We start from the raw sequence: 14,345 nt of genomic DNA, 5'->3' as shown, positions 1-14,345 counted from the left end.
TGAATGAAAGTGTCAGATGTTCATAACTTACTCTTAACTTGATAGAGTTTAATAAGAAACATCCCTCCTCGTAGGAACACTTACTAATGTAGTATCACTCTTACAACACCTTAGTAATTAGAGTGTTAGACACATGTGAATTCATTTGTATTAATGTAATTCATTAAGCTTAGACTGTTATATATTGAGTCCGTACAGTACATATACATATGTACCTATGCACTTAAACTGAAGGATGAGTGTTGGTTCTTAAAGGACGAGCAGTGCCAACTGAAGACCACATGAAGAACGCCAACATAATTGTACACATGTATCATTAGCTTTACATATACAGTATATCATTTTATCCTTTTTGGTAAGAAATAGAGCTCATTGTATAATTAGTATTTTACATGTGTTTTTTATATGCTAGAATTAATAAACTATGTTTTGTTTAATCATCTTTGCCTCTGACTATTCTCTTGCCACACATTAATCTTAGTACAAGATTTATAGTAAAGGAACCATATTTTGTGGCATTCTGAGATCTAACTTTAATATCTGCATACTTATAGGAAGATTTCAGAGTGAAAAACACAACACTTGATCCAAGCTGAAAGTTCACCTTATCATAACGTTGAGAAGAACTTAAGGGCATACCAGATCATTGTCCTATTATAGAATCACTAGACAATCACTTAAGTTTGCAGGCTTTTCTGGGACATCTTTAACTAAGATTTAATATAACCAAATCAGCTTTGGAACTCAGTCCATGCACAAAGCATGTTAGTTGACATTGATAGTTAAAGGCATACCCTTGCATAACACTGATGCCCAGGAAATAGCCTGTGTAACACACCTCTAGGCCGGCCACATTTACTGAATGTGTGCCCCTTCCACTGATGTGAAGATTTTCATTTTTTAGAATGATTAATTTAACCAAATTGTGCCAAGGTTTAGGGGGAGTTGGCCACCTTTAAATCTTGGTGCCCTTAGGGCCAGTGCCTACTTGACCTTACATTGAAGCCAGCCCTGCTCTAGGTCTGTTCTCTGACTTTTTTTTAACTATATATATATATTCAGAGACTAGCGGTGCAAAGTTATTTTTAGTTTATAACAATTAATTACCTGTGATTTATTTCCAAAAAAAAAAAAAAAGTCTTTTTTGTAAATTTCAGCTTTCCTAATGGTCGAGTTATGAGTAGACTAAAACTAATATTATAGACATTAACAAGAGGTATGTCACAAATAACTTCTTTGAGAGAATTTGCATGCATGCATCATATATAATGGGGGGAATAGTATTTTAACAAATTCTAAATTCTAAAATACAGGGGTAGTAATTTAGAATTTTTAATGTGTTTTAATTTGAACATGTATCACTAGAAGCCTTTCTGTGCTTGTGTTGTTATCAGTGATAATGGCACTGGGTGGGTTCCCACTGCACTTAAATTATCTCAAAGAAGTTGCCTATGACACACCTTTTGCTAATGTCAACATTAATAGTTTTAGTCTATTCATAACTCAGACATTAGGAAAGCTACTGAAATTCACAGAAAACATGGAACAAATCACAGATAGCTAAGTATTATAACTTCTAACCAAGGTTATGGTTCAATTTATAATTTTTTTACCTAATATCCTAAAATCAATTAATTTACTCATCACAATCCACTTATTTAAAATAATTTTTATTAAGGTGTAAAAAAGAGAGAGCTTGTGCAATTTTTAGTGAAAATCTATTTGAAGTCAAAAATATTTAAGCAGAATAATATTTTATCATTGTGTATATATCTATATGTTTACAACATTTATGGGCACCTCCATAGCCAGGTGGGCAGGAGCAGCAGTGCGTAGCACACACACTTCTTCATTAGACCAGGGTTCGAGCCCGTGACCACCAAATACGGAGGATGCGGAAAGGTCAGGGAACGACCACCGCATATCCCTGGAGTAATATGGCCTTAGTTGCTAATGCTCCTAAAAACCAAATAACAAACAAACAACATTTAGGTAGATTTATATTATTAAAACACACAAGAATAAAAAATTGAAGCAAAAAAAAAAGGAATTAGAATAAAATACCAAAAAATTATGGAATATTAAAATAAGCTAATATAACTCCAATAACTTTCACTTATTATTACTTTTCAGCAGTAGTAGTGGCATATGATGCAAAAAAGCTTATAAAGCATCAGCCAAAAAAAAACCTTCCCACATTACCTGTCCATCCTTTTCAATAATCTATCTAGTTCTTCCTTGAATTTATTAATTTTTCCCCTTTCACAACACCAGATGAAAGTTCCAACATTCAACCACCTGCTGGTTGGAGACAAACCTTCACACATCTATATGCAACCATCCTTCCTCAATTTGATTTTATGCCCCCTCATGTGTAATCTGAGCAAGTGGAAGAATACCATCAGCATTGAGCTTACTCAATCCATTCAAAGCCTTAAACATCTCAATGAGATCACTTTGCAGGTGCCTAGTCTCCAGATGCTGAAATCTGTCTTGGCAGCCTGTTGGCACTGCTCAGAGAACTTCATATCTGACTGCACAAATACCCCAACAACATGCAGTACCTTGCATTTGTCAATGTTAAACTTCAACTGCCATTTCTTAGCTCATCTGCCTAATTTATTTCTTTATATTTATTGTCTGCATTCATTCCTCTCCAGGAGAAATAAATGCAGTAGCTTTGGTTCCTTGAGCATTTGTAAAGCCTACTGCTAGGAAACTAGTCTTGCATACATTGTATCCCTCTCTCCATGCACTTAGAGTGCATATCCAAAAACTGCACCATTACAGCTTATTCAATCAGATGAAAAAATGCACTCAAAACTTGTTATCCATATTACTGGATTTTTCTTGATATAATTCTTGGTTACTATATGTACCATATTTTGAAAATTATTCTTATAATTAATATTAATTTCTAATTTTGGAGTATGTCAAAATTTGAATTTTGAAGTAGCCTATAATTATAAGTCATCACGCTAAATATTCTAAATTTTATACTAAGAGTGCTTAAAATAAAAATTGCATATAAAGAATTTTACCAAGTTCCATCACCACCAGCAGAAGCTATTTTTCTTGCATCTGTTTGATTCCAGGCAACACAGTACACATACACTCCATTGCCATGCTGAAAGAGATACAGAATACCATGTATTCTTGGTGCAAAAATCAAATGGGACAAACAGTACTGCATTTAATATTAAATGCCACATTATCAAAATACTTATTTTTTGATAAAATCATGTAAAATTTAGGCAAATATAAAAAAAAAACTTGCAAAAACAACACATTGGTCACTATGTAAAATAATTATTTTCTATAGGCTCAATATATCAACTCTGTTAAGTTAGAATGTGCAAATATTATTTAAAACAGGGATGTGCAAAATTTAGGCCACAATGTAAGATAATATCATTGACTGTAGCCAGAAGCATCCAAAAATCTCTATATAACCAATATACACTGAGTGATCACTGAATTATGACCACTCCTATGAAAACTGAATGTGACCCATTGACCACGTGAGGTACGAGAGTGCAGAGTTAGTCGACCTACGTAGCATAGATAAGATGTGTAGTTCAGTAGGTAGTACAATTCCAAGCATGATGGGTAAAAGGAAGGATTTATCGGACTTTGATAAACAACAGATTGTGGGTGCTCAACGAGCTTGTGCCTCGATTTCCCAAACAGCTGAACTGGTGGGATATTTGAGAGCTGCTGTAGTTAAAGTGTACCAGGAATGGCATCAAAATGATCAAACAACGATCTGATGGCAAAACTGCAAAGGTCAGCGAAAGGTTGATGTTAGAGGTGAGTGTCGGATCTGATGACTTGTACAGGTGAAGCACTGTTGAAGAGTTGACTACCCAATACAACATGGGGCCAACCCGAAACAATATCTGGCATGACCATGCACACATGGGCTATACCAGCAGACGACCCCTATGGCATCCTCTCCTAACCAAAGTTCATCGGCGTAAAAGACTCGCCTGGTGAAAGTTGGACATTAGAAGACCTGGAAGAAGGTGTGCTGGTCAGATGAGTCACGTTATTTACTCCACACAGTCGGTGGTCATGTATGGATTTGGCATCAACAACATGAGGCTCTTGATCCATCGTGCATGGTATCAAAAGCACAGACTGGTAGAGGCGGTTGTTCGGTGTGGGGCATGTTTCACTGGCAGGAACCTGGACTCCTGGTGCATGTGGAACAACATATCAGTGGTCTCTACTATCATCAACTGCTTGCTGACTGTGTACACCCTGCTATGTTACACTATTTCCTGAATGGCGATAGTGTCTTCCAAGATGACAATGCGCCAAGCCATTGGGCACTTGTTGTGCATGAAGGTTTGAGGAACACAGTTCTAACTTGCAGCATATCGATTGGCCTCCAAACTCCCCTGATATCAATCTCACAGAGCACTTGTGGGACACTATGGAAAGGCATATTGGGCGTCTGGATACACCAATCACCATACCTGCATTGCTGACTGGATTACACACAGCTTTGGTTGACCATACCTCCCGAATGCTTCTGACATTTTGTTGAATCAATGCCACATCAGATAGCTGTTGCACTGAGGGCAAAAGTAGGACCTACGAAGTATTAGGTAGGTGGTTATAATTCAGTGATCACTCAGTGTAAAACTGAATAGTACAATAAAAATTTATTAATGTGAAATTTGCATATGCCCTTCTCTGCAAGATAAATAATACCGGATTCCACTCTTGAAATATCAATTCATGTTACATCCTGTGCGTGAATGTCTTGAATGAAATTTTGGTGGAATTGCAGTGTTTTTTGAATGGAACTTTGGTTTTATTTTATATATGAAAATCTATATCATATATATAGTTTTTTAACCACCACAAAAGATTCTGTTATACCCCAAATGGCAATAATATATACACTACTAAATATATTTTCTAAATTTAGAACTAAGTTACATAATTCAGAGAACTGAGATACTGATAAAAAAGTATAAAATGTAGTTAGAACTTTATGATTGAATCTACTATGCAAAAATTAGTCATACTGAGTCAGTCACTTCAAGTTAAAATTTTTCTGGACCATTACACAATTCAATGGAGAATCTATTTTAAAGATATGCATATTTGTAGCATAGCAATATAAGTAATTAATAATTTAATTAAATCCATCCGAAATTATGGATTTTAATATAATAAAACTACATGCTACTCTGTGTTGCATTTTTTTTTTTTTTTTTTTTTTTTTGTCATTAAATCTCCACTATTTTACTATATTATGGGTTTTGTTTATCTATTTATTACTTAATTCCACCTCTCAAACCTGTTTTCTTCCCAATCATATTTCGAGCACCGTTTGTTGTCAGTCGTTTTAATTTTATTTGTAATGTTGTCACTCTTTTTAATTATGTCCAAGTTCTCTTCTCAGGTTCCTTCATAATATCACACACAAAAACAAACATTTCTCTGTTGTTTGCATCATGAAAATATTTAAGACTAGCTAGTTTTCTTAACCACCAAAAAAGATTCTGTTATAATGAAGTGACAATAATTGAGAAAAATAGCATTTATTACTCTTATCCAGTAGTACAGAAGCTTTCAAATTCTTCTGCTCTGTTTCTGGGTTGATTAAATAAGTCATTACTTATTTAATAAGTCAATATCTTCAACTCATCATATCGTTGTTGCATGACACAAACATACAGTATTAAAAACAGTTCCTTTTTCCAAATAAATCTTTTGCACAGTTTTGGCACATGTTTCCTTAAGAATTCCCAACCAGAAAAAGGTCTGCCAATAGGTGAACAATGACGTACCTTACCTGCAATGCAAAGGAACTGTCATTGGACTTTTTAACATTTTGTTGCAACTTAAGCCACTTTTAAATTATGTTACCTTTTCTCTTCTTAGAGTACTGATACCACACAAACTTTTCATTGTAACTTGAACTGTAATGCCTAGTAATGCTATATTCTTTAAAAACAATAATACTTTCATTACAAATTAAACACAAAGCTTTCATAGTCATAAAAACACAAAATATTCATCTGTCCATTTCTCTTGAAAATTTATACATTCAGAGCCCACTTTATGTTATTTTTGATAATCCAAAGCAACTAGTATTGGATAAACATACTTGCTACTTAAAATCAGAACACCACATAACAAAGAACAGAAGACCTATCCAAAGAATGATATTTCTATTTTGATTATGTGTATTGTTGATGTGAAATTCAATTCACATCAACAATACACATTGAAAAAAACTTCATCCTTATTGTATTTGGCATGAAACATTTATCACAGGCATACATGCCAACTGGGCTAGCCAGGTGGGTAAAGTGCCTGAAGGGTCAAGGGGGGGTTTTTTGATTTTTTTAGGAGCATTAGCAACTAAGGCCATATTGCTCCGGGATATGCGGTGGTCATTCCCTGACCTTTCCGCATCCTCCGTATTTGGTGGTGATGGGCTCGAACCCCGGTCTAATCAAGAAGCGTGTGCTATGCACTGCTGCTCCTTCCCACCTGGCTACGGAGGCGCCTAAAGTGCCTGCCTGGCAACCCAAAGGTCATGGGTTCGAATCCCGCCTTGGGCTTGGATCAGAGTAAAATGCAAAAACTTTGGGAGGTGCATTATGGCCACAGAAGCCGATGTGCTAACAACAAAACAAACAGGCATACGTTGACATAATTATTCCAACAGAATTGAGGTGTGGTGTCTACAGCACACAGAAGAATTCTGCCCTGCTGTGTTGCCAGGCAATACTGTGGTAGATGACTCCCATCAACTGATGCAATACCACCACTTTGCTTATTGGATGGAGGCTTGAAGCTGAAACCTATGCTTAGTCTCCAGAGCAAAACTCTGGCCCAGCCTGAATCTCTTCCATCATGCAGTATGACTGATGTCTTTTGAGCTTATGATGGGCATCATGGCGAAATCCAATCTTTCCTTACATCTTAAAAGTACAGCTCTAAATCAGCATTCACAAGCCAGATGGGACTGAATCTATGGTAACTCTCTGGGTGGCATCTGAATCAGCTAATGTATAATTTCACTGCCTCTACTCTGCCAGATAGTGACTGGGAGGAGTCTGAGTAATGTGTATGCAGTGGGCATTGTTGAGGCCATGTTATGTCAAGGAGCTGAATATATTTTTGCTGTGTGTGTGTGTGTGTGTATACCATATCCAAAAATTTCATTAGTTCATACACATCCCTCTCTCCTTTTTTGTTTATACCGAATACATCATGAATAGTCAAACTAATAAGAACAAACCAATCTGCAGAAGATCTAAACCTCCCAAACAATTCTTTATTCACTTCACAAATACATATGGTCTTAGTTCCAATCTCAATGATGTCCATTTACACTTACAGTCTACCAAGCCCACTTACTTTTTCTGACAAAATCCTAATTATCAGTTGATTTGACAACTGCTTATCTCAGTTATCCTAATTATTCACTGTGCAATTCCTTTTCCTTCAAAGGTGGTAGTTGTGCATATGTCCACTCTGATATTACCTGTTAGAGACAGTAATTTGGAATCTCCTGTTTTTGATCTTTTCTGGATTAAAATCTCTGTACCTAATCTGTAAAATTCATTTGTTGCCTCTAATGATTTGCCAATTCCACTAATCACTTGGACCCCTTTGGCTCCATTTCTCCAATCCAACTTTCCTAAAAGTAAAGTAATTTTCCTTGGTGAGTTTAATGTTCACAGCTCCAGCTGGCTTCAGTTTTCTAGTCATACAGACACAGCTAGTTGGATGCTGAGTATTTTGCAACTACTAATCACCTAACCGACTGTTCATTTACCTGACAAAATACCAGATAATCCTTACCAAACACCCAATGTTCATGATCTTTTTCTTACATACCACCATTCAAAGCATGTGATTGAAGTGAATGGTCTTCTAGGCACCTGAGCTTAGTGATGGTATCTTCTCAAATGGGGCCTTTCTCTCATGGCCATTTGCAGCCTCATGTTGTTTGCCATTAAAAAAATGCAATATGGAATGATCTGTGATATTTCTATTCTTCTTTTCTCAGTTGGATTACTGTTTTAAATATTCTGATCTCAGTATTAATTCAGATTGTGTCGGAGAAATTATTCTTGAAGGAATGAAATCCTTTATTCCATCTTTAAAATCTCATCTTTTATCTAAACCTTGGTTTTCCAATAAACTATGCTAAATGCTAAGGCTGTTCACGATGTTGCATATTGCAACTAGCTTGCATCCAAATCTCAAGGTTCATTTTATGCCTATATTAAACCTTGCAACAATCATAAAGCAGTTATTAATTACTCCAAACAGATTTTGAACAGGCTAAGAGCAGAAAACTTGCTTCTTGTCCAAAAGGCAGTTGAGCATTCTGGTCTCTTGCCAAACTTTTCTATTTAGACTTCCACCTCTATTAAAACCTGTTGGTTCTAGTGTCTCCTCAGCTAAAGGCAACTTAGTAGTATCCTACTTTTCTTCTAACTTCTATATTGATGATCTTGCTAAACCACCTCTACCATTCCTAGTGCACTCCACTCAGTGTCTCCTTTGGTCTTTCTGTCAAAATGATGCCAGAAGAATTCTGAACAGTCTTCATGCTAAGAAAGTTGCAAGTACTGATGGAATTTCTTCACTTCTTCTCAAAACCTGTGCTCCTGACTCTTCTGTTGTCTTTTTGCATTTTCTTATTCAACTGGTGTTTTTTCCTTCTGCTTGGAAATTTGCCTCATATCTAGCCAGCTCTGAAAAAGAGTGACAAATCCCTCCCATCCAATTATCATCCCATTTCACTCGCATCTACTCTGTCTAAAGCGGAGAAATCCATTAACCACCAACTCCTAAACTATCTAGAAACTTTCCAGCTGATCAGTAATCACCAATATGGATTCTGTGAGTATCAATCCATTGGTGATATACTGGACATCTATAGAAAAATTCAATGGAAAAGTTTGGTGAAACTCAAGCAGCTGCTCTTGACATTTTAAAAGGTTTTTGATCATGTTTGGCATAAAGATGTCAAAACAATTCATCTAAATAAGCTTCCATTCTATGGACTGCCAACTGTTTTTTGTAACGGAGTATCCATTTTCTCTGTGATCTCTCACTGCAGGTAATTGTAGATGGTTTTGTCTTCTAACTTCTCCAATAATGCTGGTGTTCCCCAAGGCTCAGTTCCTTCATTCACCCTTTTCCTCTTGTATATTAATGACCTTTTGCTACTGACTGGAAATCCTATCTATAGTTTGTTGATGACAGCACATTGCATTCCACCTTCCAGTTTGAGAAACCTTGCCCTACACAAAGGGCTTCAACTTTTTGAATATCCACTACCAATTCCTTAAACACTGATCTCCATGTAATTTTCCAATGGGGCAAAGGTAACTCAGTTAATTTCAATCCTTCTAAAACTCAACTGTCTAATAAGAGTATCTTGCAAAAGGATATTTCCTTCTTACCTTCAATGACACTCAGATTTATAGACAAGATCACATATCTCTATTAGGGATTACCATGACTTCTAAACTCTCTTGGCATAAGCACAACATAAATACTGTTTCCTCTACATTTAGAAAAGAAGGGTTATTCTTTTGCTCTTGCCAACAGCTGTGCACTCTACTCAAATCTACCCATCATGGAATATTGTTCCCACATCTGTGTGTGTGGGGGGGGGGGGGCACAACCACTCTCAGGCTTCTAGACTCCATCAAAAGAGGGCAGTTAGGTTAATTAATGACTCATCTCTTACAAAGTCTCTCTGCTCTCTGTCTCATAGGTGTTCTGTTTCTGCTGCCTGCTTTTTCTATAAATATTCTCATGAGCACTGTTCTTCTGAACTGACTTCTATAAATTCCCCTCTCACTTCCAAATCAGTCTGAACATCTGCCTCAGTCAACATCCATTTACTGTCCAATTTTGAAATTACAGAACAAACTTTTCTTATTCCATTTTTTTTCCCCTTCAACCCCAGTTTTCTGGAACAATCTTCCTTCATACATATTATCTGAAAATTAAAATCTGAAAAAAATTCATGTCTAATGACAACAAGCACCTTCTATCAGTTTCTCGACCCTCAATCTATCTTAAGCACTAAAGGTTCTAATGCCGTTCATGTTTGGAATTTAAAAAAAAAAAAAAAGCCTTTCATATGATGAAAAACAAAAATAAATTGATTCAGTTCCAAGACTGAAGTATTTGCCCCATTTGCTATACCCTAGAAACAGTGTTATATGTACATTGGTTACGTTTATGTTAAAAGGGACACTCATTCAAAGGTATCAAGGGCCATAACCAGCTGTAGGCCATAGGTCTTTCACTCTTGCTTTAGGAAACCATGCCTGAATAAAAGTTAAATCAAAAGTTAATAAACTGTTTTGTTAAAAATTAAACTGTTAGCATCCATTTTAATACTTACATCTTCAATACGACGGGTAATACTTCTTTTTGTAATATTCCAGATAAGTACTCCATTTTTGGAGGTTGCAGCAGCAATGCAATTCAAATCTGCTGGTGCCCAGGAAATAGAATAAATAATACTCTCATCACCAGGAGATGTATCTTCCTGAAAATTTTAGAATAGTTATATTAAAAGAGTTTTAATGTCACACACACACACACATATGTTACATCTCTTTTACACCTTACATAGAATATTAGATTAGCATATGACTTTAAGCAGTGACTATCAATTAGAGTGGGAGGAGGTCTTCACTGTATTTATTTACTTATAATACTCGTATGTAAATAAATAAATATGATTATATAATTCTGCTTATATTAAGTTTATAGAATCAGCCAAAAGAAAAAAAAAAACTTTCCATATCAATTGCCTGATCCACAAATAATTTGTATAGTTTCTCCTTAAATTTATTCAAATTACCCACTTCCACAGCACCAGACTGATGTTTGTTCCAACAATCAACTACTGCTGGCTGAAAGCAAATTCCTGCACATCTATCCTGTCTTTGGAAGTTTTTCCAATTGCTTTTAATAACTCGCTAGTTTGACTGAAGGAAAGGATAGGATAATGTTTTTTGAACACCATGATCTCTCACTCCTCCCCAAAACATAATCCCTAAAGGTCCTACTGTAGTTCAGAACATCATTTCTCAACTAGTGGGCTGAACACAACTTGAATGGTGAGAACTAATGATTAACAGTGTTTGAAAAGAAATTTATATAATCCTACACTACTAGCACCCTAAATGGAACAAATATACTTGCATAGCATCTATTCAGCAAATAACTGTTTTCAATTCTTTACTGAATTGAAAACAATGTTCTATTATAAGATTTGCTGAACTCAATTACAAAATACTGAAGAAAAATAGATAAGAAAAAAGCAATAAAACCAAACTAATAAAGTTTTCATCATATTTCTTAGAATTTTCAATGTCATACAATTCAAAAACGTGTGCTACTGCACATGCATTGGAGGTGACTGGGACGCAAGCCCATGTGATTGCTAAATATGGTTAATGATATTAACCATACCATTAACCATATTTAGCAATCACATGGTTAATGATATTCTTGTAAATATTGCAAACTCCTCTGACTTACATTGTCATGCTGGAGTACAAACAGCAATTTTTGAAGTGAAAACAGCTTTGGTGGCATCTCCTAAATTTTGGACTGAAGTAAAACTGATTGGTAATGAAAATGTGAGATGGAAATGACATCACTTCTTAAATGATGCTAACTCGGTCACTAACATTAATTTGGTAAAGTAAGTAGCAGGTGTGAGCATAAAACATTACATCATTCATAACTTCGGTTCTAGCTGTTTGAGTTTAAAAATTTAAATGGTTTTAACTTTCGTCAAAGATGTTTTCACATAAAATAAAACATCTTTTGTGCATACAGGTACACATGCAGCTTTTTTTAAAGGCCTGTTAATGATTAGCAACGTTTCTACTGTGTGGAAGTCCTTACTTAATGTAATACTTTTTTACACAATAAAATTCACTTGATAATAGAAATTCATGTTGCTTAGTTAAGTGTTATTCACATTTAAATAAAGTTATATAAAATTTGGAGGGAATGAAAAGCTGAACAATATTGTATTTATTTAAAAGGACTGCTAGACAAAGACACAAGATGAGAAAAAAAGAGCTGGTCTTCCTTTTGCTAGATTAGGTTAGTTAGGAAACTCTAACTGCACGTAATCTAGGTTGCAAACTATCTTGTGATTTGAGTGGGACTGTCTTAATTTACAAATGCAAATCTCATGTTACGTTAAGCAGGACATCAAAAATTCCTGTATGGTCAATTTGATTAAATTAACCAGAAATTCTGACAGTAATTCTGTCAATTCCACATTCTAATGTGATGGGAGCACATATCTTTAGTTTTGTGAAGGATGTGTGGCAAAGTGAAAGAAATAGGCTGAAATGATACATAGGAAGCAGAATTAATGGTGAAACACAATTTTGTTTTGCTCAGTTCTGGAACTATCTTGACATGGATAATGGAAAAAACTGTGCAAAAATCATACTAATGGACATATACATACACAGTTAGCATCATTCAGGGTGTCTCAAAAATACACGGAATAACTTCAGGAATGAGTTCCTCATATGTAGACAATAAAAATCTTTTATATCAACATAGTTCTGGAAATGCTTGGTTTCTGAGTTTTGAGGGTCTGTCTGTGACACTTAACTGTTCACATCACCTTATAGTAATTGTTCAAAATGTCCACCGTCTGCCTGAATACAGGCCTCACATCGACGTCTCATGGACTCGCGAAGAAGATGCCAAATTCCTGGCATGTTTCGCATTGTCTCACAACCTGCCACAATTCGATTGCGGAGAGTTTCCACATCAGCTACTGGAGTCGAATACACCAATGACTTTAAATGGCCCCACAAGAAGAAATCTAGTGGGTTTAAATCAGTGAGCGTGGAGGCCAGGCAGTTGGTCCACCCCTCTACTTCAGGAGTTGTAGATCTTGATCATCCCCTGTCGGCAGCACAAGGTGTAAAGGTCCCATGTTCACAAAGGCGGCGATGGATACCTTCAAAGGTTTTCCTGTTTGGACATCTTCGTTCTGGGAACCTTTTGTGGTACAAACGACAAGCCTCCAGAGCATTGCCATCTGCCAAACCGTACATAAAGTGCACACCCGCTTGCTCCTGATTTGAGTACATGGTCGGAATGGAAAACCACTAGATTAAGTCAGTACCTTGTGATGAAGGAAATCACCTGCGGGAGATAAGACATTCCGGTTAATAACTCGGGAACCGAGCATTTCCAGAACTATGTTTATTTAAAAGATTTTTATTGTCTACGTATGAGGAACTCATTCCTGAAGTTATGCCGTGTACTTTTAAGACACCCTGTATAGTAGACAACAGATTGGCCTTGTTGCCATGATGGGCTACATTGCAATGTACACAGTGTATGCTGTTGTAGTTATTGCAGAAAAAGATTGCTATTAAAATTAAAAAGGCAATCGGTATCAATTTCCTATTTACTGCAATAATTGTTTTTACTGAATATTTGTTAATTTTGTAGATGATAATGTAATATATATTAAATATAAAGAATGTTAATAAAATACATCAAAAATTATTCATATTTTTTCTTTATGGTGGGTGAATTTAGAGGCTTGTCCTAATTAGAGACAAGTTCAGATCAACTGGAGCTGGAAGGTGCTGTTGGATTTTGGTCCCCCCCACTGATAAAATTTTTGATTATTTCACTGAATTACCGTATTTCCCCATGTATAAGACACACCTTTTTTCGAAAAATTTGGGGTCTAAAAACTGGGTGCGTCTTATACAGTGGTTGTAGATTATTTTTACTTGCATTTCCCGCTTTTTAGCACTTGTTTTCTTTGCGCTCATTGTTTTACACTTGTTACCGGTATATTAGGTTACATTTTGCCATGTTCTGCCCAGAAATGGCTCAGAAAACATTTTCGTACAGTGCTGAATTCAAGTTAAAAGTGATCCAGTTTGCAAAAGTGAATGGAAATTGTCTTGGATTGAAAACAATCCAAGACTGGCTAAGGAAAGAAGAAACCCTACTGAAAATGCCACGGCAGAAGAAGGCCATTAGAGGAAAGTCAGCAAAATGGCCTAATTTAGAGAGGGAATTGAAGATATAGATTGAGGAGCAAAGGGCAATTGGAATTCCTGTGTCCACAAAGATGGTTCAGCATGAGGCAAGAAGAATTGCTGATGAAAAAGAAGTTACTGATTTCAAAGGAGGACACAATTGGTGCTTCAGGTTTATGAAACGGAATGGACTAAGCATGCATACACGCACCACACTTGCCCAAAAGATGCCTGAAAGCTATGAGCAGAAGGTCCTTGAATTTCATCGTTTTGTCATTCAATGTCGGA

The 14,345-nt window shown here is 36.0% G+C and overlaps 1 protein-coding gene across 1 annotated transcript in view; it reads right to left on the bottom strand.

The window, feature by feature from the left end:
- The window catches only part of LOC150088053 (WD repeat-containing protein 17-like), a 350,289-nt gene that overhangs the window by 231,174 nt on the left and 104,770 nt on the right, over positions 1-14,345 (bottom strand). Inside the window, exons 6-7 of the mRNA XM_090369994.1 lie at positions 10,409-10,555; positions 3,042-3,127 (exon numbers count right to left, since the gene is read on the bottom strand). Coding sequence (XP_090226120.1) covers positions 3,042-3,127; positions 10,409-10,555 — 233 coding nt within the window. The remainder of the gene's footprint in view (positions 1-3,041; positions 3,128-10,408; positions 10,556-14,345) is intronic.

The sequence above is a fragment of the Mastigoproctus giganteus genome, chromosome 3 (assembly GCF_048544385.1).
Source record: "Mastigoproctus giganteus isolate SK-2022 chromosome 3, ASM4854438v1, whole genome shotgun sequence".
Classification (NCBI taxonomy): domain Eukaryota; kingdom Metazoa; phylum Arthropoda; class Arachnida; order Uropygi; family Thelyphonidae; genus Mastigoproctus; species Mastigoproctus giganteus.
This window is presented reverse-complemented; position numbering and strand designations above follow the sequence as displayed.